Genomic DNA, 27,586 nt, shown 5'->3' on the forward strand with positions numbered 1-27,586 from the left:
ATTATACGAAGTTCGCATAACCATATTTATGAACTTCCTGTAATTGAAACCTATCAAAACTTTGCATATATAGTATGAAGTTCATATAACCAAATATGTTAACTTCCTGTAATTGAAATATGTCAAAACTTCACAAATATTTTACTAAATTCACATATATAGCATGAAGTTTGCATAACTGAATTTGCAAACTTCATGTAATTAAAATATGTCATAACTTCACAAATATTTCTCTAAATTCGTATGCATATAACAAAGTTCATATAACTGAAACTTGTCGTAACTTCACAAATATTTCACTAAATTTGTATTTATAAAATGAAGCTCACATAACTAAATTTGCAAACTTTTTGCAATTAAAAACTGTCGAAACTTCATAAATATTTTATTAAATTCGCATATACAGTACAAAGTTTGCATATAATCATGCATATCTTTTTTATAACTAATCCACAAGGAGATCCGCAAATATGGGGTGATCTGCTCAAATTTTTGTTGTGTGAATTTTCTTATATTTGCGTGCTTGCTGAATCATATATATATACATTTTGTTTCTTTTTCACATTTGTTTATAGAAAGGACCTTAACCCTTTTTTCTCTAGAATCCTCAACATTTTTTTTCTTCTCTTGCAGTGATTCCTGTGATTTTTTTTTTGTATTCCAATGAGGTTGCGGTACCATTCACATTGACTTCTCAAGGTCAAAAGGTGGGTCCTATACAAACAATATATAATTTTATTTTTTTCTAAACTTTTTTCTTTGTTTATAGATATGAGCATTTAATGGCTCCATGCAATTTGTGTTTGGTTGTTGTTGTGAATGTTTTTATATGTTTTTTGTGTTTTATTTAATATTTGTCACTGGATTTATCGTTTAGGTTTTTTTTTCATATATATATATATTTCTTTGTGTTGTGGTTGATTTATGTTTGTTTGTCCAATGCTTTATGTCTTCTATATGCATCTTAGGCCTTTCACGATATGACACCTAAAGAAAAACATTGTAGCAAGAAAGAAAAAAAGGTTGATGACAACCAATCACGTGGGCGGAGTCTGGCTGTAGAGCTGCTCGAGCATGATTTCTATATGGATACTTTATTGACCATCGATGAAAGTGTAAGGTTTGCATGTTTGTTTGTTACATTTGTATGTAGACTCATTTGAATTTAATATCAACGTATTATATATGACGATCGTGTAGCATCAATACAGATTCATAAAAAGAATTATTCATAAGCATAATCAGGACATAGTAGCATAAAATAAACAAATAATGACTATTTACCTTACCTTCTATTTTTTGGTGAGTCTCCAAAGTGATAGTCCTTCTGTTTTTTTACCTAATCAGAGAAACTAATTGCTTAACATTGGTCACAACAAATAGTCAAATGTCCCAATATGAAATAAGGGCCTCATACTTTCTTGAAAAACCAAAACGTGCCATATCTTTTTCAGGAATGTGACAAAGTATCCATTGAACATTATTACATACTTACATTTATATTTATATATAAATAAATACTTATATCTTGAACTTTATATATATTACATATCTTAACTTCTCTCAACTAGGACAATGAACACTGGGTTTTGTGGAAGATAGTTATGAAAGAAAAGGAGTCAAGGCTCTATAATTTTATGGGATACATATATAATAAATATACAGACATAAAAAATCTAGTACAAAGTCAAATACTATCTTTATTTTTCTCTTATATTAGGTATGATTAATGTTGGGTTAGGTTAATTTTTTTGAAGAGTACTTTAACTATGACACTTACTTATATTGGATGGCTTGTTCCATGGATGATATTATGAAATAAGAGAACGATTAATTACTTTGTACATATGCCTAAACTCAATACATATTTGTACATGTTGACTTTTTATATGATTGTTATAATAGAGATTGTGGTATATTTGTCTTAATGTACATGCTATACTTGGGCAAAATATGAGCCTCGATTTTATGCAATTATATATTTAAATTTATTGTTTTGAAATGTTCTTACGATGTAAGCTAATTAGTTGTTTGATAATAACTACTTTTTAAGGTTGATGCAACAAATTTCAGGAAGAGTATAGTCAATTACTACATAAATTGAGAAAGAAGAATGAAAAAGAGGCAGCTGAAAAGAATGCATCATAGGAGGCAACAAAGAAAAATGATCCAAAGGCCAAACAAAAAGATCCAGAGGAGTTGGCACTAGAGGACCTTGATGAGTAAGCAAACATAAAGAAAATGTGGGATTTCCTAAGTCATTGTTAACAACATTATAATCAGATGTTTTGTAAATTACTTTGATTACAAAGATGCACATTTACTATTTATCGTTACCTTTATGTCAAATTTACTTTGATTACAAAGTTATTTTTGTTTATTTTAAATAAATTGAATGAATATATACATATGAGCATGCTTATTTTTTAATTAATGGAATGAATATATGCATGAGCAAGTTCATTTTTGAATGAATGAATGAATGATTTCATGAGCATGTTTATTTTTTAATGAATAAAATGAATATATATATATATATATATATATGAACATGCTTATTTTTTAATGAATAGAATGAATGTGATGTATAAACAAGTTTATGAGCAGGTTTATTTTTTAATGAATGAATGAAATAGATTATTGTATGATTAAGTTTATTTTTGAATGAATGAAGTAAATATATGTATGAGCATATTTGTTTTTTAATGAATGAAATGAATGATTATATGAGAAGGTTCATTTTTTAATGAATGAAGTGAATTATAATATATGTATGACAAGGTTCAATTGGACTACATTTGTACATCAAAATTTGTTGACCTCAGGTCATTTGCAACTGAGAACAACCTTTAATTGGACAACATTCACATATCAGAGTGTTGACATTAACAAATACAATACAATATTGACAAATACAGTATGAACTTCATGAATATAACCTGTGAAACCTCTTTAAGCATATTCTCCTTGAGGAGGTCCGTAAATGTGTGCCGACATTCACAAATATAAGTTGTGAATGTCCTCATCATCACACACTCTAATGAGACGTCCGCAAACATAATACAACCATCATAAATATAGTACGAACTTTGTGAATATAACCAACAAACCTCCTTTAAGTAAATACTCCTTGAGGAGATATGTAAATACATGTTGATATCCATAAATACAATACAAACTTCATGAATATAACATGCAAACCCGCTTTAAGTAAATATTCCTCGAGGAAGTCTGCAAATATATGCTTACATTCTCAATTACCTAGTGTGAACATTACTGAGTTTCACATGCTAATGATAACTATGCAAATACAATACAACCTTCACAAATAAAGTATGAACTTTGCAAATATAACATGTGAATCTCTTTTAAGTAAATACACCTTGAGGAGGTCTGCAAATGTCTGTAGACATTTGCAAATGTCAGTGGTGAATGTCCTTGACTTTTGCACTCTAATAAGACCACTGCAAAGACAGTATGAACTTCACAAATAGAACATGGGGTCCTCCTTTAAGTAAATATTCCTTAAAAAGATCCATAAATATGTGCTGACATCTGCAAATACTGTACAAACTTCACAAATATAACTTGTGAACCTCCTTTAAGTAAATTCTCCTTGAGGAGATCCGCAAATATGTAATGACATTTGCAAATACAATATGAACTTCACAAATATAACCTGTAAATATCCTCTAAGTACAACATGAACTTGGTGAATATAACATTAGAATCTCCTTTAAGTATTTACCTGTTAATATATTTGTGAATATCGACACTTTGATGTGTGAATATCATCCAATTGAAGGTTGTCCTCACTTGTGAATTACTTGAGGTTTGCACATTCTGATGTGCAAATGTCCTCCAATTGAACCTTGTCATACATATATTATAATTCATTTCATTAATTCAAAAATGAATTTGCTCATACATATATTCATTTAAAAATAAACCTTTAATTATAATTATATATATATATTCTATTTATTAAAAATTAAACTTGCTCATGCATATATTCATTACATTCATTAAAAATGAATCTACTCATACAATTATCCATTCATTTATTCATTAGAAATGAACATTCTCAAACATATATTTATTTCATTCATTAAAAAATGAACTTTTCATACAATCATTCACTTATTAAAAATGAACTGCTTATACATATATTCATTAACATGCTCTTATGATCATTCATTTCATTCATTCAAAAAATGAACTTGCTTATACATTCATTCATTAATAAATGATTATACATATATATCCATTCAATTAATTAAAAATGAATATGCTTATACATATATTCATTTAAAAATAAATATGTTACAAAGATTCATAATATATATTCATATTACAAAAAATCATAGTATATATATATATATGTTACAAATAGTATATACAATCAAAAGAATATATCTATACAAATTACACAATATAAACAAATAGGAGCACCATGTTGTGGAGGCTGCAATTACTACCCACGTGCTCTTAGCTCCTCAAGCTCCTTATCCTTGCTAGAGATAATGTGGTTATTGCTAGATAGCAACACTGTTTTAGTTTGTGAAAGCGCTTATAGACCCAAAATAATGAGGTCTTTGCTAGACAAATCCCTATCTTTGGATTTAAGAAAATCCTGCATCCTATGGATTTCAGTGCTTGCAAGAGCTAAGTATGAACTCTATCGACTTGAAGTATTTCGTTGCTTCTATCTCATAACTGTTCAGGACAATAAATTTGTAATGAAACTAAATTTATAAATATAGTTAATATATGTATATGTACATTATTGTAACATCCAAAAATTTTAAACCCTTAGAAAATACGTGAAAAAACAAACTTTTCTTTTCTTATTAAAATCATCACCGAAAACCTTTTTTACTTGGGTTTAAAACCTCAGGTGAGTTACATTCCACTCAATAATGATTATATAGAATTAAGAATGCAGATAACATGACATATTTAAAATGCTTTCACTCTAAAGAATGGAGTATTACAAAATCAACAATAATATCATATATTCTAATTTAGTGTCCAAGAAAAGAAAATGATTAGCTCTCGACGGTGCCACAACATTTTGCATATGCTCCGCAACTATATCATATTCTTTACCTGGAATCATCTACCCGTGAAAAAGCTCAAACTTGTGAAAGCCTAGTAGGTAACCATATCAATTCCAGGTAAAATCATAATATTTAACATTTACAACACGGTGTTCACAAATGTAGAAGTCATAACTGTAATGGCCCGAACGAATTCAAACCCAAAATACCATATTTTTTTTGTAAGGTTGAATCTATTCTTTTCTTTTCTTTATTTTTTTTCCTTTCTTTTTGAAATGTAATAATGCAATTATCTCATCAACGGACTCATTCCAACCGTACCAAGTACTAGACAGCATGCCTGAGCACAAGCGTGAGCGTGTCTTAGCCTCATAGTACAAGATCTAGTACAGAACCATCCATTAACAAATCCGATTGGACCATTACATAAAAACATTATTAATATACCAAGTTTTTCATCATTAGTTTCACCTTAATCGAATAAAGCTTTAGGGAGTTAGCCTGCGCATGCACCAATGTTTAATAGCTCCGTAGAACAAGGTTCGAAGTTAAGGCATCCAAATGACAAAATCTTTATGTTATTATTAGGTGAGTAAACACAGTGAAAAAATATTGATTTTTGAAATTAATTTTATAAATTGGTTTCTTGGTTAAGTCTTCAAACATATTACATTAAGAGAACTGCTATCATCGCATATCCGAACAGACATTGACTAACCACAAAGTAATTGAAATTTAGAATTTAAATTAATAATCAAATGTCCAATTAAATAGTCCCTGTCATGCTCAGCCAGTCAGCTGGGCAAGGGTCAGGTCTGGAAACACCTGACCAGTGTTGATAGACTTTACCAGGCCTAGTCGATTGGCTGGGCATGTGTGTCCTTAAATAAATATATATATATATATATATATATATATATATACATATTCTGTTGTCATTCTTTTTCAAAAAAAAAATTAAAACAAATTTTTTTTAGGGTCCTAGACAACCCACTGTCGATTGGACTATTGGCTGGTTAGCCCCAATCGACTGCGTCGGTTGAGCTGGGGACTGACCCAACCAACTGCGTCAGTTGAGCTGGGGACTGACCTAACTGACTGGGTCAGTTGGGTGGGTTTGGTTGTGTGCCAGACCCAACCGACTGGGTCACATGTCTTCAATTTTTGTTTTCAATTTCTGATTGTTCAATGTGCTTAATGGAAACCGAAATATAAAGTGTATGTTACCACATGAATGTATGAATTTGCTTATGATATTAGCTATAGCTGTATTCATACAAAAGAATGAAATATTGCATGCTTGCACTTAGTATGTCATACTTAATCAAAGTGTTAATGCATAATTGTTTTCATGTGTATGTGCATACATGAAATCGATATGTTTTTGCATGTAATGATTGCATGGGTGTTCACATGTTTAATTAAAATGATTCTTGAATGAAAGCATGCATTTGACATGAATATGTGAACTGAATGAAAGCATGCACTTGGCATGATTGTGTGAACTCATGCACATGCATATGAATATTATTGTTTCATGCATATCTCTAAATTGGCATATATGAATATGCATTGAGAAACATTTGAAAGAAATGAATAGCGGCATGTTATTCATGATTTTTGCATGAGAATGCATTGATGATAAAAATGGATCATCATAGGCTATACGAGCCTTGAGCATATGTTGCTTTTGTTTGAGATGTTATGTATTGCAAAAATCAAAATTTGATATTATTGTTCTAATTGCACTGTTCTATGTTGTTACGAGCTGTGGTCCCGTGAAGAGCTCTACATGTTGAATTGTGAACCTGTGTTATTAATTTTGCATGTTGAATTATAAATTAAAGAAAATGAATTAATAACAAGATAAAAAAAATTAAAGAGTAGTGTAATCTGCGCTTCCTCGATGTCTCTTCTATAGTATGAGAATCTTGGACATTACGGTTTTGGAAAAACTGTGAGAATACTAAGACTTTGTATGCATTGTTGTGCCCCTGATCCCGATATGGAGGTTCTTCTTCTAGCCATGATTTTAGAGAAATTCTGTCACTTTGTCTAAGGGTGGTGTGTAAACACAACTATTATTTTGGTATACCAAGAAAGTGGCGTTAGTGAATGTGGATTTCTCTGGTGTTCTGACATTGGATGTGTATTTTCAATGTTCGAATGGATAGTGTGGATTACTGATATCGTTCGAGGGCTAAGTGCGGAACCTAGTAATTAAAATCTAACTTGTGTGTTATGCTACAACTGGAAACCTAACTTGACCTCAGAAATTTGTTTACCCATTTTGAGTATCTGTGGGCAACTGTAATAAAAAAAAACTTAAATTGTGTGCATTTAATAGGGACATGAATATAAAAAAAGAACTCTGATAAAAAATAATAATTTATTCATGCATATGCATTGAAATCATGCATATTTTTGCTATGCATTAGATCATGCATATTTACTTGTTCCCTTAGTTGTGAGACTAGTGAATGCATAATATTTGTTCTCTATTGTATGTTAAATGTCTTTATTGCTTAATTTATAGTCCCTGTTGTTTATTATTGGTTCTCTCATGCTTAATAATTATTCTCTACTGCATCAATGGTTAATTGAATTATGATAATTGTATCTCTCTAAAATATTGTATGAATCTTATCTATGTTCTTTTACTTATTTGTTTCATTAAAGGGACTTGTACACAAAATCTTTTGGTTCTTACATTCTTACTTTTGTGTTTTTTACAGCCTCAATGACTCAGTGAGGCGACTTGCTTTCGAGAGGAGTTATGAGGAGACCACACGACTGCTTGGCAGATTCCTTTGGACTGTGTGTCTCTTCTTTCTGCTTTATTTATATTTTATTTGCTTATGTCTCAGACTCTATGCACTTTAATAAACAAAGTTTGTGTTTAGTTTGGATGATGGGTATAAGATCCCTTTTGATGGTGGTTGTGGTTAAATTGTAAAAGCCCCGGGTTTCTGCGAATATTTTCGCACTTGTTAAAAAAATTATTTTGCTACTTTTTCATGGGTATGAGTTGGGGTCGCTACAATAACAAATTTAGATTATACATTTCAGATAATCGATAAATATTCAGGAATCAATGGAAAGAAACATGATTCAAGAACTTTAATACAATAAACATAAGTTCAGATATCAAATCATACTTTATCAACATGTATACATAGCAATTAGTGTGAGCAAGAAGGTTTTTGTTTCGATATTTAACCCCTAGTGTGGGGTACTCATAGGGGTAATTTTGAGTAGCAGCTGAGACCATACATGGGTTTAGTATGCTATGTATTTTAATACCCCGCACAACTAACTAATTATGTAACTCCACAGGGGACGGTATAGTGATCAAAAGAAAAATTCACCTGAGGCCAAAACTAAGGATGCACCCCAACCTTCTGCAAAAATCCTTAGAAACTACCAACTTAGGATATAATTACAATAGATCTTGTCCCCTACCTCCAATGACTAGGGACATCAAGTTATTGCCACTTAGAGATCCTATTTCATTAACAACAATGTTAATTAGAGTTGTACCACCTACCCTCTTAAAGGTGAGCATAGACCTAAATGGGAGACATGAAGTTTTCTTCCTTAGCAAGTGATTTATTATTATATATGCGTCTTGTGGAAATTCTAGGGCATCGATAGCCCGCATACCCCTTCTGGGTAGCCAATATTTTATGATATAATTATATGTTCCCTCTATTCAATATTGCTCTAGCTCTTTTGGCACTAATGAGCACATCACCTGTGAAGGCAGATCCCTTTGCTCGTACGATCACTTCACCTAAAAAGGTGGATACCTTTAAGTACGTGTATATGCATGCATTATTTTATCTTGCATTATTGCGCTGGTGCTTTTGGCCTTTACGAGCACTTCGCCTGAGCAGGTAGATCCTAATTATCATATTCATCATGCATACAACCAAAATATCATAAGGTTCATGCTTTTCAACGTAGATAACATGCCATACACTACACAATATTTAAATTGAATTACAGAGGTTCCTCGAACCTTGGCTCCATTTTGAGTTGTATTTTCTTTTACATGCTCATCAATAATGACCTTTATGTAATCACGTATATGCATCGTATGTAGGGTTTTACGAACCCTAGCAATATAATGAAAGTATTCATTTATTGCATGTAAATTATGATTTTCATTTAAATGATTGCATGCGAGCATAAAATAGTACATGTGAAGCTTGATCTTACGTAAACTATTACATGCGAGCATAAAATGATACATGTGAAGCTTGATCTTACATAAACTATTGCATGCGAGCACAAAATGATACATGCAAAACTTGATCTTACTTAAACTATTGCATGTAAATGCAAAATAATACATGTGAAGCTTGATCTTACGTAAACTATTGCATGCGAGCACAGAATAATACATGTGAAGCTTGATCTTACGTAAACTATTGCATGCAAGCATGAACAATACATGCAAACCATAATTTTATGTAAAGTAATGCATGTGAGCATGAAACAATACATGTGAAGCATAATTTTATGCAAGCTAATGCATGAAAACACATATGAAGTACAAATCATTGCATGCGAACACAAAATAGTACATGCGAACATATTTTCTCATAATATCACATATGCAGTTATATTTTATTCAAAGATAACTATTTCTTTATAAAATTTTCTTGTAAAATATTTGTAAAATATTTGTAAAACTTCTATTTCCTTGTAAACTATTTATTTCTCTCATAATACATTTATTTTATTATAAAATATTCATTTCTCTCATAAAATATTTATTTTATTGAAATTTTTTCATTTTCCTCATAAAATATTTATCCATTTTCTTCATAAAATATTTGTAAAAGATTTATTTTTTTATACAATATTCATACCAGTGCATTAATAAAATAATCGAGCATAAAGTCAAACATTATAATTTTATAAGTATTTGGTAGGAAGAGACCCTACCTCAAGATATATATTGAATTAAAGAGACAAAAAATTGCTCCAAACAATACGCAAGTGCGATGTGTCTAATGATGACCCAAATATGGCAATGACTTGAGCACTTCGGGTGAGGCAAAACTTGGTGAAGGGCTAGACCAAGTAGAGTGAAGGTGATCTTAGACGAACCTAGTTGAGGGACTCAACAAAACCAGACCGAGGTGACCTGGGCTTGGAGATGCGAGTAAGATGGGTCAAGAGGGTGCAATAGGCGCATAACCGACTAGCTAGAGGGCCAAGCTGAAGTGGAGATAGAGTTGGGTTAGGTAAGCATGGTGTGGTGGGAAGCAACTCAGTGAATCAAACCAAGTGGAGCTTGGGTTTAGCAAGTTCGGGTGGAGGGTTAGCTAAAAAACAGAACAGAACTGGGTATAGAGGGAGGGTGGTTGGGGTTAGCACCACCACCTGATGGTGGTGGCTAGGGCAAGGAAGAGGAAGGGGCTGTAGAGAAGGTGGTTGGGCTGGCGGTGGCAGCCATCAAAAGGGGAGGAGGGAGAACACAAAATGGAGAGAGAGAGGAAGGGAGAATGGGAGAGGAGAGCTGGTTGAGAGAGGCACTTAGGGAGAGAGATTTGAATGAATGGGTGAAGGGTGAGGGGAACGTTGGTATTTATAGGTTGAAAAGGGGCATGGGGTGTTGACACTTGGCAAAGGGGGAAATGCCATTTGAGGGAAATGAGAGAACAAGCTAAAGGAGAAAGAGTACTTGTTTTGCCTCTTGAAATCAAGGGGAAAATACAAGGGGCAGTTTGGGAGTGGCTGATATGGGTCTGAATTGGATCCTGGCCAAATCCAATTAAGATTCAGTCTAGATTTAGTTTGTTAGGTTTTAAGGCTGGTTTCACTAACTAGGTCTAGTTAGTGAAACTATGTCCTCTATATATTATGTATTTCCAAAAACAAGTCTTTCAAAAAGAAAAATTACAAAATAGGATTTGTAAAGATTAGAATTGTCATACATAAAAGGGTTGACTACTGGTCAACCCAAGGCTTGGATCCCCTAGGTTATATTTGTTCCTGAATTTCTTTAAAATTACTATTATACCTCAAGATTTGATGGAGCTCTTTGAACCCATTTTAACTCTGTTTTAAACAAATTCAAGACCGTTCATCTTAAATTTTTGATACAAATGCAACCACATGTTCAAAAATTATAAAATAGATTTTAAAAATTATGATTTTCCCCTTAGTATCGTTGGGCATGCTTTAAGCTTGTACGAACTCCGATTTTGTTGAAATCACTTTCATTCTCTTTAATTTTTTGATGTGAATGACATCGTACTTTTGAACAACATAAATTAGATCTTTAAAAATGTTCATAAAGTATGGTTTTACCATTACTTCAAATTGGGTTCGATCTAAATATAACTTTTTAATCTAGATCAGGTGGATCCGATCAAAAAATTGATATTTAGATCTCTAATTAAATAATAATTTAGTAGTTTTCTCTTGAAATTTCTTAGATAATAATAAAATAAACATTATTAACTATAACTACTATATATCCAAGGTTCAATGATCCAATAAATAGTGAAATATTATTGATAAATAATTTGATAACAACTAGTGATGATTATTTTTATTAATTATATTAAAATAATTTGTTTATAATCCCAAAAAATTTATGGGCATTACGATTATCATCTCCTTGAAGCTCCTCTTGATCATGAAATGGCTTGGCAACTATTAGGTGTGAGCAAGTTTGTTTTCATGAAAATAGAGTCTCATAGAATACAAGTCGATGTCATCGTCGTTGCTATGCCAGTTTTCCAGTTCAAAGGATAACAACACAGAGTAATCATTAGACCTATAGTTCAAACAAGTTGACACGCTTTTGCTAACAACGATAGAGTGATGGGGTTGTTGTTGAGCATATCCAAAGAGTTGAACAACTCTGTTGGCCATTTGATGTTCTACTTTATTTATGTTGTGCAACCAAATGTGTTTCCTCGCAAGGTCCATAGCTTGAACAACCACATCCTCGTTCACTACATCTTCTTTGTAGGATACGTTACTTATAAATAAAGTTTCATTTATGGTTAGTCCTATATTGCATTATTTATAAAAATATAACCATTTTTCAATATATACTTACATGTTCTTTAGTCAACACACAATTTTTTTTCCTCCTCATCTTTCTCTTCAACATGTGACCTAGTCTACATAACAATGTGTAAATTGAGGGACTGGGTCACGTCTAAGGAGGCTTCAAATGGATATGTGCTTCTATAATCAAACTTGCAAGGATCAGTACATGGATTAATACAAAAATTAATAAATAAAGATAACGAAATTGTGTTTTCATATCAATTAAAACAAATCAATATTTATACCTTCAACAATACCAACTTGTTGGTCATGTCTTTTTTTTCATGCTTCACTTGGCTCAATATTGCATATAAGTGTGCAAGTAAAACTGCTCCCCATGCAAATTCATCTATTTATTTATCAACATTGGTGAAAAGTCGATCCATGCATCATATGTGTAACTGCTGCAACACTTAGATCGTACCTAAGAAGTAGAGCAAGAATGCCTTTAACTCCCTCTTTATAATTGACATGACTTCCCTCAAACACATGGTATCTTCCCCTCCTAGCCTTATTGTTGTCATATGTCTTTCTTAACATGACAACTTCAACCTTTTACATTCAAATGCATCATTCGGTGCTCCCAATAAGACTTCACATATGTGCTTCAAATCTCCAAACGGAGGTGCATTCACTGGCTTCCCCTGGCAATTCAATTCAATGATGCCTTCCATATCTTCTAAGGTGATGGTTATCTCAATTTTGAGATCTTAAACTTGTTGGTTGCCAAGTTCCATAATTGCACCATGAAATCTATACAATTATACTGAATTTGCTATAGTATGATATCCAAGAATTTTCAAAAATGCATTTGATCCAGCCAATCCTCCACTTCTTTTGATAGTGTTAAGTACCATAAATGTGCTTGTAACCAGTAGAACCAATGTATAGGGGATGTTAGATCCTTCGACTCTTGAGCTTGACATTTATGCAATCATAATAAAATTTGCATGGAATCAGTCAAATATCATAATTTATAGAAAAACATAACTTAAGATTAAAATTTTGATATAATATTATATTTTAATTCCAACTCAAACTTTAGAGTCATAATTCAATTACAACTCAAACTTTAGACTCATAATGCAATTCCAACTCAAACTTCAAAAAACATTACAATACAAACTAGTTATCGTACACATTCAATTCATAGTGTAAAATTCATTCAAAATTCAAACTCAAACTCAAATTCACACCTAAATTAATTAATGATTTGCAAGAATCAAACTAGTTAGCTTAATGAATGTAAGTCTATACTAAGACTAGTTATCCTAAAAATATGCTTTACACATATATGACAAATTATTCAAAGAATTACTTATTCAAAATAGTGATCTTACATACATGCTCCCCACACACACATATAACATATTTTAAATATTAAATGTCAAGAATCAACATAATCACATATATGACAACTTAATCAATGATTAAATATAACATTGAAATTGATCGCAAACATCTTACAAATATATTGTATACAATAACTTTAAAGAAAGTACTTATCCACAATAATTGAGGATTCTTTGTCATTATGACCTTTTTCTTGGAGCATGCACTTGCTCCTCCAAGGGCTTATCTTCCATATTCTCAGACTCAACATCCTTTTGTGCACTCTCCACAACTAGGGCCTTGTTTTTTTGTTGAGGTACCTCCTTTGTAGAGGGACCCTCACTCTCCTTCTCCTTCAACTGAGGACCATAAACATCATTCACCATCTCAACATCTCTACCTCCTATCTTCTTGTGATCGTTGCAAAAAAAATTCATTTTTTTTTGGGAAAGAGAAAACTCTCGCAAGGTCTCACTTGACCTTTTGAAAAGATTTTAAAAATTTACTCACCTCTGTTTTAGAAAATGCGGGAAAATGGGCAGACGGGGCTCGCTCGTCGGTACGAGGTTCAACCGTTCCTGGCACCTTTACCAGAGGTAATTGAACCAAGGATCAAATTTATGCCTGTAACTTGCTCGAATTTGCCCCAAAAAATTCTTCTAAGTCCTAAAATACACATTGAATCATGCTTGTGCTATGATTTTGAACTTTGAAAATATGTATGCTTTTGGAAAGATTTAAAAAATCCAAGTGATTTTGAAATGGATTTGAAAATATCCTTTAGGAAATGGAAGAATTTGTACTTGAGTTGGAAAGTTGAAATTGAGTTCGAATTGAAAACTTGAAGTTGCATTTGATTTTGAATTGAAAACTTGAAGTTGAATTGAATTTGAGTTTGGAAATTGAATTTGATTTAGAAATGAAGTTTGAAATTGAATGTCAAAATGGAAATCAAAGTTTAAAATTTGTAAAATGAAATTGATTTTAAAATTAAGTTTTGAAATCTGAAATCTAAATTGATTGAAAATCAAAATTGGAATTGATTTTTAAATTTAGAATTGAATTTAGAAATCAAATCTAGAATTTTGAAATTATATTTGGAATTTTAGAATTGAAATTGAAAATCAGAATCAGATTTGAAATTGGAAATTGAATTTGAACTTTGATTTGAAATTAAAATCTGAAGTTGAAAATAAAATTGAGTTTGAAAGTTAAATTAAAAACTAAAATATTCGAAATTGAAATTTGGAAATGAAATTGGAATTTAGAATCAAGAATTCAAATGAAATTCAAAATTTAATTTGGAATCAAAATTGAGAATTGAAATTAAATTCAAATTTAAGAATTGGAAATTGAAAATTGAAAATTGAAAATGGAAAATGGAAAATGGAAAATTTAAAATTGATATTTGGATTTGAAATGCAAATAAAATTTGAAATTTAGAACAGGAAAGAAATAGAAAAATTGAAATTGATATTTGAAATAGAAATGAAATTCGAAGTTGAAATTTGAAATTCGAAAATGGATTTGGAAAATAAATTTAAATTTGAGAATAGAAATCGAAAATGACTTTTAATTTTGAAATAAAAATTGTCTTTGAAAATTATTTCAAAAATCACTTGAAAATTGGAAAATAACTTGAATAAAAAATGATACAATTCTATCTTAAATGATGGATATGCTATTTTTGTTAAAAATTATTTGAATTTTAAAGGAAATTTTATACTTTATAGAATTAAAATAAGATTAATTTCCATATATTCATGACTAGGGCCACAAATATACTTGAAATTAATCTTTATTTAAAATTTTAATAAAAAAAATTTGTGGCTTTATAGGATTAAAACAAAATTAATTTTTAATATATTCATGACTAGGGCCATAAATATATTTTGAATTAATCTTTATTTTAATTCAAATAAAAGAAGAAAACATAATTAATTTTGAAAGAAATGGTGATTTTCGAAAATGACCTAAAAGTGTAGGTCAAATTTTTATTTAATAAAGAATAATAACTCTAAGTATTATTTGTATTTTGATTAGAGCCATAAATACGAACTTTACTTAGTTTTATTTATTCTTTATTAAATGGTGCACGTGTCATTCATGTTTTTCATAGTGTATTTAAAATTAAAGAAAAATAAAATACAATAAATCAATTCTGAAATTAATCTATATGCTCATTCATTCTAAACTAAGCATAAAATAAAATTTTCATTAATGAAATTATTACAACCCTTAAATTAATTACAATAATTGAAAAGAAAGAAAAAGAAAGAAAATCCTCCAAAATGAGCAAACATGTTAGAAATGTAGGCATTTTTGGATTTTCTTTAATTATTGAAAAATTGAAGAAAATATCCAAATTAGCCTTTTTTGCCCAAAAAAATAAGAAAAAATCAAAATAAAATGCAAATGATTCATGGCCTTTGTAAAAGCATTTTGAAAATATGTTTTTGAAGCTTTAAATTTTTGAAATTAGGGCTTTAAACATGTAAATTCATTTTAAAACTTGAAGTTAAAATGAATTTATCTTTAAAATTAAGGTTTTAATGAAAATACATTAAAAATGATTGAAATAAAAAGCAAATAAACTCTAAAAATTAGTTTAAAATGAAGTTAGGGCATTATAAGTTGATAAAATATATTTTTAATTCATGAAATACACGAATTGGATTTGAAAATTTAATTTGAAAGTGTAAAAATGCCTAATTTAACTTCATTTTAACAAGACAATGCCTTTTACAAAATTGATTTTAAAAAATACAATGGATAAATGGGCCAATGATCATAGAAATTTATAAACTTTTATATGGATAAGATAAACTCAAAATGAAAGAAAACCCTTTTTACAGATTTTGAAAATGAGTTTTCATTAGAAAGAACTAATCAAAACAAGTTAAAATGAAATTTAAGTAATGCTTAATGAAGCTAAATGACAGGGTTTTGATTTTTTTTAGAATCAAACATGAAAAGTCTATAAATTTTTTTAAAAATTTACAGAGATAAACTAGACATGCAAAGGAGAAAGATCCAATTTACATATCTAGAAAATGATCTCCATTGGGGAGATCCAATCCAATTAAATTGATAAAAAATCTGTAAAAGTCTGTGAAAGAAAATTGATAGGGTTCTGGTTTTTTCTTCAAATGACATGAAAAGTTTATGAAAGTTTAAAAAAATTGACAAGCATAAACTAGACATTTTAAAAAATAAAAACATTTTTACAAATTTAAAAATAAATCTTCCATTGAGGAGATATGAATGCAACAAGTTGATCTTGGGTCTGAACAACGCCTGGGATTGCAAACAGATAAGGTCTCGACTTAAAATACAAAAGAAATAAAAGTACTCCATAGAAATGGATTAAAATTTTCAGAGATGAACTAGACATTCAGATGAAAAAAAGTCTTTTTACAGATCCAAAAAAGGATCTTTCATTAAAGAGATATGATTTTGACAAAATGGGCTAAAAATCGGACCACAAAAGTGATACAACATAACAAGGTTGCAGTTTTTAACCAAAATAGGGCATAAAAACACCATAAAATTTAATAAAAATTGGCATGGACAAACTAGATTCAATGCTTGAATCATCTCGTTTTAAAGATTTGAAAGCCCATCTTTGTTTAGGGAGAAATCACTGCAACAAGTTGATCCAATTTCAGGAAAAACCTGGATGACAAAAAATGATAGGGTCCGAATCCTGTTTTTTTTGAGGGACAAACCAACTTAGAATGATCTTATTTTTGGTGGAGATCCCAAAAACATATGTATAAAGATGCAGTAAAACAATCATATCAAAATGACATTTAATTACATGTGAATTAATGATGTTAAAATTGGACGAGAATTAAAAATATCATCTAAACATGATTGAGTAGAGTAGTATCCCATTAATGAATTGATCCAATGATCAAACATGAGATCTATCATTTCAAATCATGGATGATGATGAAAATGATGTAAAAACAGAATTAAATCATCTGAAAATGAAATTTAAAGCATTGAGGTATAAATTGAAATTGATTTAGCCTATTGAATATGAGATTTGATCTATTAAAGATCAAATCCCAATTCTAAATGGTTAGAATGAAAATGCACAAAGTAAATATCAAATTGAATGAATCAAAAGCATAAAATGAAAATTAATATGAAACTAAGATAGATTTATATTGCTATCTTTTGAAATTAGCAAGAACTTAAGAAAAAATATAATTTACAAAGATCAAAAATTGCAAAAGAAAAGAAAGCGAGAAAAAAATCAAGAAAGAAGAAGGAGGCCTACCTTAGGCTGAAGAGGGCTTGAAACTTCTCCAAAAGTGGCATCAACTTCAAGGAGGAAGGAAGGAGAGAGAGAGAGAGAGAGAGAGAGAGAGAGAGAGAGAGAGAGAAGAGGAGAAAGAGAGAATTCTTTTGATTCTCTCAATTTCTCAAATTTTTAACTTATGAAAGAAGAGACCCCAAGGGATCTATTTATAGCTTGAAATTGAAGCATTTTTGGCATCAAAATTTAAGATATTTTCTCAAGGTTGGTGCCAACCCCATGTGGGTATTTCTTCTTTTTGCAAATGGGCAAAAGGGTGATTTGGTCCAAAAATGCACGTGGCACCCCTTTTGCAAGTGGGTGCCCATGTGGGTCTTTTTGAAAATTCTCAAATGGGTAAAAGGGGAAGTTTGGCAAAACTTTGACACATGGCATCACCTTGCAAGTGATGCCCATGTGTGTTTTTAAAAGTAAAAGGATGTTTTTAAAAGTAGAGTTAAAAATAAATTTTATTTAACTTCAAGAATGCCATGTGGTGCCCCTTCTTTGAAAATTTATTTTTCTTTTTTATTTTAAAAATAAGATGAAAAGTGAAATAAAATATGAGAATTAAAAAGGAGAATTTGAAATTAATTGGATTTAAGAATCCACTTTTGATTTTCGAAAATCCAAATTGGGTTAAAATTGGATCCAAATTAAATTTTTAGAATTTTTGCAAAAAATATTGAATTTGGGTTTGAAATTCAAAGATTATTTTGAAATTGGGATAAAAATTGGGATTTTGATTTTGAATTTGAAATCCCCAAATTGATTTTGTATAAAAATTGGATTTTGATTTTGAATTTGAAATCCCCAAATTGATTTTGAATAAAAAATGGATTTTGAAACTGGATCTGGATCCATTTTGATATTTTAAAATTCAAATTGAATTATGAATTGGAAGGAGGGTATTTTTCAAAGGATTTTTGCAAAATGATGGATTTGAATTTGAAATTGAAGAATTTATTTTGAAATTAGAATAAAAATGAATTTTTGAAAAAGATCTGGATCTGAGGCTTTGAAAAAGATTGGATCTGGATCTTGATTAGAAGAAAATTCATTCGAAATGGGAATCAAACCCTGAATATGTATTTCTAAAGAATTGAAAAATGGAAAAACCCCAAATTCATAATAAAAATTGGGACTTTTAGATTTGGATCTTTGATCTAGCTCAAAGAATGAAATTGGATCTTGGATCTGAATTAGAATCCAAGAAGTAAAATTGAGTCTCAAATGTTAGATTAATCTGAATTCAAAAATTGATTCAATTAACCTTCTGAACGGATCAGAAGGTGGATCCAAACTAAAATGGATCCAAAATAATTGAATGGATCCTAGATATTTGATGAGATATTCCAAGTTAAAAGGGGAAATTGGACTCTGAATATGGATTATAGAATGAATCCGATAAAAAATCCAGGTTCGGGATGAAAATCGAACACCATATCCAACATTGGATCCACTATCTGATTTGAAATGGATCGGATCTCGGATATTGATGAAATATCAGATGAAGTAATTGATCCAAGTCTGAATTAGGGCTTATCCTAGTTGAAAAAATGGGTAGAAACAACATTCTGAAGAAATTTGTATGTTTTTTGGTTTTTGCCTTACAGGGGTAGAAACATAGTACTCGACTGTTCTGAACTAATTTGAAATGGACTGGATTAAGATGAATTGAATCTGAAGCCAGTTATACTTAGATGAATTAAATTCGAAGCTAGAACACTTGCTCAATCAATTGAGGTTAGCTCAATTTTGGACTGAATTGAGCTCAAATAAGCTAAAATGAGATGAAATAAGTTAAAACGAAGGTCCGAGTGTGTAAAAAGTGACTTTGAACTAGAATTAGACCATTCGAACTCTTGATATACTCATGTTAGACTTCTGGGGATAGGATCTGCTGTATTTGGTTGACTCAAAAACAATATGGCTAAAACTTGAGCTAAAATGAGCTTATTTCTTCTGAAACAAACTGAATTTAGCTCAAATGAACTGACACAACTCATCGTGAGCTCAAGGAGCTAGAAGTGAATGATATTCTAACTTTTCTGAATTTAGAATGAGCTTGGCTAAGTTTGACAGACGAAAGACTAAGGGTGACTCAGGGGTAAAATGATAATTTTATTGACAAAAATAGGGTAAACTGACCTCAGGCTGGGGTAAACCTAGGGGTGAGAATCAACATTTCCCTGCACGGGTTTGGCATCTGCGAAATGAGATGTTTAGAATGGACCTAAAAAATTTGAGGTTTTTACACTTCTCTAAAATCTTCTCCACCTTAGTCATGAAATCCTCTCTTTGTTGAGGTACCTTGCAGCCCTTTTCACCCTCACAATGTACACACTATTCCTCTCCATCTCACCACTATGAGTATAGGTGGCTATATCTCTTACTTATTCTAGCTGAGCATTGAGGTTAGCAACAACCTTAGATTCAATTAATGGCTCATTCAACTTCCTCAACACTAACTTCATAGAAGAATCTCCCTCTTTAAATGCTTCTGGGATGTGAGATGGTTTTGGCCATATACTTCTCAATGTAATGACCCAAAATTTTATCGAAAAATTTTGAGATTTTTTTAAATTTTGACTTATCTTTTTGCAAGCACAACAGAATAATTGATTTAAATCTTATTCAAACTTTGGGTGAGTTATAATAAACCCAAACATACACATAACTGGATTTAAAGAACTTAATTTAAGAGATTAATTAAAACCAATACTCAAATAAATTCAGAGTTTACAAGTCTTAACAAAAATCCAACTTAATATAAAAATATAAAAATATCAAAATAAATCTAGATCTTTTGGGAAAGAGAACGATGATGATCCGCCAAACACTGCCGAGCAACCTGCCATCACACCATCTCATGCATTATCTGTATAATTTTAAAGTAGGGGGCATTAAACCATAACCACAATTGGATACACTAAATGACATAAACATAAATAGAGGCTAATCACATGAGATATACACAGTCCATGTTCAGGTAAAAGTTCAAATCATGCAACATAATGCATAGGCATACACATTTCATAAATTCATAACCAAGTCATGACTACAAAAAAAATTTAAGTTGAGTATTCTACTATGCATAATTTCAGAAGCAAACAAACAATTCATAATGAACCTTGCATTCATGTACGAGTCGAATAAATGCCAGTGAGTATGTATTTTAGTGTTTTGTTTTTTTTCCTTGCTCCGAAGGGTATACACTCAATGATTATAATTTCAATTCAACCAAGTCAATGGGGTTTCTATTATGCCATCTAATTTATTATCTCCATTGATTAGAAGAACCTGCAAATTCTCCTCGAAGTTTCTCACTAGAGTGGTCCGTGATTGAGAAAACTTTCAGTGGTACATATGAAATTGATTCATACTCTATAGAGATTCAGAACACACTACCTAGGTCACACGATAGTTCAGTCCCTTACAATCAATGAGTGGGGACCAATGGAGACACCTAGCTCTCCAAAGCAACAAAGAGTCGAACGGTCGAGTGTGCCTCTACCTTCTCCAAGGTGGTTCTGGATTTGAATAAGTCATTAAGTGTTATTTAAATTTTGGCTCATAAATTAATTTCAAGTGCTCTTAGCACAAGGGTTCCTTAGCCTAAGCTCCACTCTGGGATGCTTCCATAACACAAGGCCGTTTATTAACCCATTCAAATAGCTCATAGTGCATACCTCACATGTGGGTAACTTTGAGCTCGACTCCTTGAGGTTGATGTGATTATTTGTATGTTTACTATATTTTCTTTTTCGCTTAGTGCTTAATAAGAACTCATGAGTTTTGTTGAACCTGGGCCCACTCACAAGCCATGCACATGCAACATACCACATATTTGATGCATAATGTTATAAAATCACAACTTGAGACAACAATATATAACAATGCATATCATATACCAATTTTAACTCATTGGGCTCACTGTTCATGCAAACCACATTACATTATCATCAAACATACACTGATTTACATACTTACATATTACAATGACATATTGACATAATACATTATGTCATTCACTACCATTCTTAATCATCATGGTGATATATGCATCCATCATATCTTAATATCCTGCTTAATGATACACAATACACATTCTCATAAAACATGACACATGGTTTCTTAGCATACATGGTTTAACATGATAAACATTCATTAAACATTCATAAAGCATCATACAATAGGCCTTACCCATCACAGATCATGATTAACAAGATGGCAAATTGATTAAGAATTACCATAAGGATTTAGGTAAATTCGGATCCCTTTTTACCTGATTTTGAAAAAATCACCAAAAATCCCCAAAAGTAGTTTTGGCCCTCAAAATTTAACTGAAGTTTCCCTAACATGTCATAAACAAATCTCCAAAATATCAACCCCAAATTCGTTATCAATAAATCCATGAAAATTCTCTAATAGACTCTTGTCGAGAAAAAACTACAGGACAAATTTTATAACTATAATTTTTTTTTCTGACTTGAAAAATTTCTTGAGATTTATTGTGAACTCTTTTACGAAAGTTCTTTTTATATAATCTTCTTCTATGTATTGGATTCTACTCATATTTTTTACAATTTATTTTGAGTCATTTTGAATAGGTTTCCATAAATTTCAAAATAATTGGTCAAAAAAGTCTTGCAAACAAGATATAAAAACTATTCTTTGTTGCAACAGTCATTTTGCCTTTTAATATTGACTCAAACGGGACCAAATTCGAATATAAAATCAAGCTCCAGATGTGTAAGATATTTTAGTATTTTAAAACTATTTTTCAGATCCATATTCTATGAGAAACAAATTATCTTCTGAAACTGGTCGAGTGAAAAATGGGCACAACATAACAATAAATTGCAAAATTCATGATCCATACAATAACTAAGATCATGAAAGCCATAAATACATGATCAACCTTAAACTTAGATGTTTTAACACCTATACAATGCATCATAATAATTATTAAAGCTTTATTATGCAAACAAAAATTGAAATAACCACATTTATCTTTCTTGATTTATACTTTTTTCATGTTTTTATTCCAAAACATAAACTTATCCAACAAGCAACTTAGAACTCAATCTAAGCATGATCATCTTAATTTTACAGAGATATTATCATGGTAATTGACATAACTAACATGAACTTAACTCACTAACATGTTAATAGCAATCTAATCTAATAATAAGGCATAAAACCCCATATCGATTTTGCCTAAATCCCTCGATAAAATATTTTTGCTTGATTTAAACATAGATATAAATCCAAATAAATTTTGCCTAAATCCCTTGATAAAACATTCATGGTTGCTATATATAAACTCAACATTCATACATTAAATATACTAAAAATAATTGAGATCTAACACTCAATCATAGATTTAATCTTCCCCAAAATTGATTTTTGCTTTAAGTTTTCAAATATTATTTTTTGTCAGACCGGTTTAAAAAATCAAATATGGTGACTTGATTCACCAAAACTGATTTGAAAGGCCAAAACCAAATTCATTTTTGAATGTTTCAAGGACTTATCTACCCCCGGTTCAGATCTTGGAATAACCCATACACATCCCATGCATTTAGATTGACCCATACCTACGCGTTTGATGCGCCCACCTTGTAAGTAGTTCCAAATTGGCGAGACCCTTCGTCTTCAAGCTTCAAATTCAAAAGTAACACCTCTAACCTTAGCTACAAGTCTAATGATTTCTCACAACCAAGGAAGAAGGAGAAGATGATAAAGATAAAGGGAAGGGAGAGAGACACAAGAGGGTAGGACACTCCCCTTTGTTTCATTTTTTTATTTTTCTCATGTGGGTCCAGCTAAGGCAAGGCCAACGGCTTGTCTTGACTGCCCACACACATATGGAAAGAAGGTGAGTCACCCTCTCTCTTTGATTGTCCTATTTTTTTTTCAAAAACTCACTAAAAAAGAACTTGCTATTTTATTTTTTTTCATATTCTTAAAGTGGCCAAGTAGGTCCAATTTGGACTCAAGGCTTTCTCAACAAAGCCTTCACACCAGTTAGCTAACTTTTGAAAATTCTTTTTCATTCTTTTCATCATGAGATTTAAAATGAGTTCAAAGTTTTGGAAAGAAATTTCCAGTCAAGAGGTATGGGCCCATTTAAGGGGGGCGTCTCACCCTCTTGGATTGACTTAATTAAATAATTAATTAAGTTTTATCAATTTATTAATTTTCCTAATTTTTATTTTGGACTAGATCAATTTTAAATCTCGAATTTCAAAAAAAATCCAAATCCAATTAGTTTTCAACCTAATTTAGGTCCAACTTCACATATTAAATCCAAATTCACTTGTAACTAAATCCAAATCCCATTTAAATTCTATTTCACACGAAATTAACCCTGAGTTAAATTTGAATTTCATTTTAACTTAAATTAAAATTTTAATTCAACTGATGTTAAATTTCAAGTTAATATACACAATCAATTTTAAACTCAATGCATATTTGAATACATAAAAATCCATAAATAAGACAAAAATCATCTTTACTTATTTAGATAATCATTGAAAAATTATGGGTATTACACTCAACTTTTTCTTTTGTAATCCTTTTGGCCACTAAAGGTGTTGGCTGCTTATTTGAGCCAGAGTTTCTGGGCTTCCTCCTACTCATGTTGCATTTATCGTGGTATATGTTGGCCACCCATATTTTTTATAATGAAGCCAGTTCCTTCTCTATCGATGTGTTAAGCTTCAACTGTACTTCGTAGTAGGACATATCTGTAAGTGGGAAAGGTATATGTTGCTCTATTCCATCAATAAGTGTTGTTGTAGGTGTTGTTGCCTCCATGATAACCTCTTTAATCATCATTTTATAATTATTAATTGAAAAATTTCCTAAAAAAACAAAATAAACAAATTAGTGATTGACACTTATTGTCTTTAGAACTTATTGTCCATGAATTACATTGAAGATCATAGCTCAAAAAAGAAGCCAATCTATGTATATAGGAAAAGAGGTGATGATTATGAATATAACTCCAAAAAGAAAATTCAATGTGCACACTTGCATATGTCAAACATCATATCAAACAAATAGAAATAAATGAGAAAAACTTTGTGCAACATGATCAAATTATAATACAAATTAAGAGGCATGTGAGAAGAGAAAGAACCTTTTATCATGCCCTTCATCCCGGCCTCCATCCCCGTTTCATGCCCTTCATCCCCGGTCCACTGCCATCCCTAGTTCTTGGGTGGTTTCTCCGTCTATATATATATATATATATAAAAACTTGTAACTACGGACTTAGCTCAGACCAGGAAACTAATTAGCTAACCCGATCTAAGCCTCTTCTCATGTCATTAGCATCGGTTAATAATAAGATGTACTAAACCCCATTACATAAAACATGTATATAATTAATAACCACTCCATTCAAAATACCATACCGGTTGGTCATCGGTGGCTTCTAGAGAGAGCGAGAGAGATCCCCCTGCCCATGGTTGCCGGAAGGTACCAAATCGGAAGAGGCAATTCCATGAACCATCTCTCTTCTGTTGCGTCACAAAATCATTGAAGGCGATCCCCCAATTGTTGATCTGAACAAGAAAAGGAAGATGGTGCCGATGTAAGACTTGGTACTTTCAGTCAAGAGGAGGAGAAAAATAGGAGCAGAGAGGGGACGGAAAGGGGAGGAGTAATAGAGAGAATTATGATTACCCGATCGAATTTAGCGGAACAATTGAGAGAGTATCAAATCCGTTCAAAGCATGATTGGGCATCGCTCTCGTTCTTATCATCCACAAACAACGCCACATCTCGGTAAGATTCGATTTAGGAGAGGGAAACAAAATTATTGTTGGGTTTTGTTTGTTTATTTCATTTCGCTGTTCCTTCGATCGAATTTCTTTTGGGTGGTGGGCAATGGTTTCGCATTATTTTATTGCGTTTTTTGGTTTCTGGTTTGGGTTCTGTGGGCTGAGGCTTTGTGTGGTAAAAAAACCTGCAACCTTTGCAAGAAAAGCTGAAGATGGTTGCATTCTTTTTCGAAATATGGGAGCAAACAACGATTGCCGACTAAGACGTAGTTATTTTTTTTGAAGAATTTCTCTTCAATCATAATAGAAAGGTGCCCGTTTTGATATGTTCAATCTTGTTATTTAGAGTTGGTTTCAGTAACTTTTTCCAAGAATGGTAGGCATAAAGATTGGCCAATTTCAAACATACTGATATCTTTCCTTTGACCTTTTTTTTTTCAAATTAAATATTTGAATTTTTATTGTTGGATCTTTTGCTAAACTTGGTCCACTAGTATTTATGTTAGGAATAACAACATGCCATCACTGTGAACAGTATTTCAAGCTTTTTGGTATTTGAATTTTTATTCTATTTTGGCATAATTCTGTGATCTATGCATTTTGGTGAAAATTGGATTAAGAGGGTAGTATTTTGTGTTACGCTAGATCGGTTATCCTGTTTCTCACTCTTCAAATGGAGATTTTTAAATTTCCGCTTGCTCATAATTGTCAAATTAATAAAATGATTAGTGTCTAGATGGACGAACATACTTATCGTGCTTTCTAAGAAAAAGATATGGTTTTTGTTATCCTTAATGTTGTTGATTTGAAGTTATGGTGCCTCATTGTTAATAACCAACATATGCAAAGGACGTTCACTGTGAACTGTGGTTGTTTCTCACTAACTGAATCCTGTATACAGTTGCACCCATCTTGACTCTTAAACTTGCATCTTGTTGGATTAGTTCTATGATCTATGTCAATTTACTAGAACCTTCTTTAGTTTGTTACATATACCAAAAATTTGATAGACCAAGACCTCATTATTAGTCAAAGAATGTGTATGCACGTGAACTTTTGCGTGTTTGGTGGTCTATCTGTAACGACCCCAAATTATACCATTTGAAAATGCAGAATAATTTTTTTTTTTCAATGCGGAAACCTTCCCAGAGATCCGGGGTCCTCACAGTTCCAATTTCCATTGGATAGCCCAAACACCACAAACGAACTTGCAACCATCATTCATAAGAACCAGAACAATTTCATTTATTCATGAATAAAAGTAAATTTCAGAGACAAGGTTTTATTCGACTGAAAATAAAGCAACAACTGAAAAAAAGCAAGAAGAACTGAAACAAAAGAAAGAGCCACTCTGTCCCCTGCTGAAGCTGACAAGCCTAAGTATGACTTTCATCCCTCCCCAGTAGCCAGTCCAACCTCACTGTTCACCATTTCCTGTGAAAAACCAACAAAGTAGGGCGTTAGAACCGAAATTCTGAGCACAACTACTTCTAAAGAAACCAGGTGAGACAAAAAACATGAATAAAATTTCATGTAATGATTTGAGTGAGTGCAGATATAACAATTTGCAGAATCTAAATAACCATTCATGCAACCAGTTACATATGTTAAGCAGGAAGAAACAGTAAGGCATGAGCATATACAAAAACTAAGTAATAAGATCTTTCATCATGCTCGAAAGGAAGTAAATAACATACACCCACCATTCTACCATGAATTTGAGGACAAGTCAATTATGCATGATCTAGTGTATAGCAGGAAAATGCATGATTATGTGCAATGCATGATTCCTTTTTGTTATCTTTCATTTAAGTTCCATCTTTCCATATGCATGCCCTATTAAATGCACACAACTTTAAGTTCCTCTTTTTAATTACCGTTGCCCACGGATATACCAAACGGGTACAATCCCTGAGGTCAAGTAGGTTCCCCGGGTAGCTTAACACACAATTTGTATTTTATTATTGGGTTCCAACTTAGCCCTCGACCGAATCACCTTCGGAACATTAGACCTC

General features: G+C 31.4%; 1 protein-coding gene across 1 annotated transcript in view; it reads left to right on the forward strand.

The window, feature by feature from the left end:
* Positions 1-25,321: 25,321 nt before the first annotated feature.
* The window catches only part of LOC149835966 (uncharacterized), a 42,416-nt gene continuing 40,151 nt past the window's right edge, over positions 25,322-27,586 (forward strand). Inside the window, exon 1 of the mRNA XM_090010733.1 lies at positions 25,322-25,575. Within this exon, the coding sequence (XP_089866859.1) occupies positions 25,466-25,575 (110 nt within the window). The 5' untranslated portion in view covers positions 25,322-25,465. The remainder of the gene's footprint in view (positions 25,576-27,586) is intronic.

Source organism: Nuphar pumila, chromosome 6 (genome assembly GCF_984573655.1).
Source record: "Nuphar pumila chromosome 6, dmNupPumi1.hap1.1, whole genome shotgun sequence".
NCBI classification, from domain to species: Eukaryota; Viridiplantae; Streptophyta; class Magnoliopsida; order Nymphaeales; family Nymphaeaceae; genus Nuphar; species Nuphar pumila.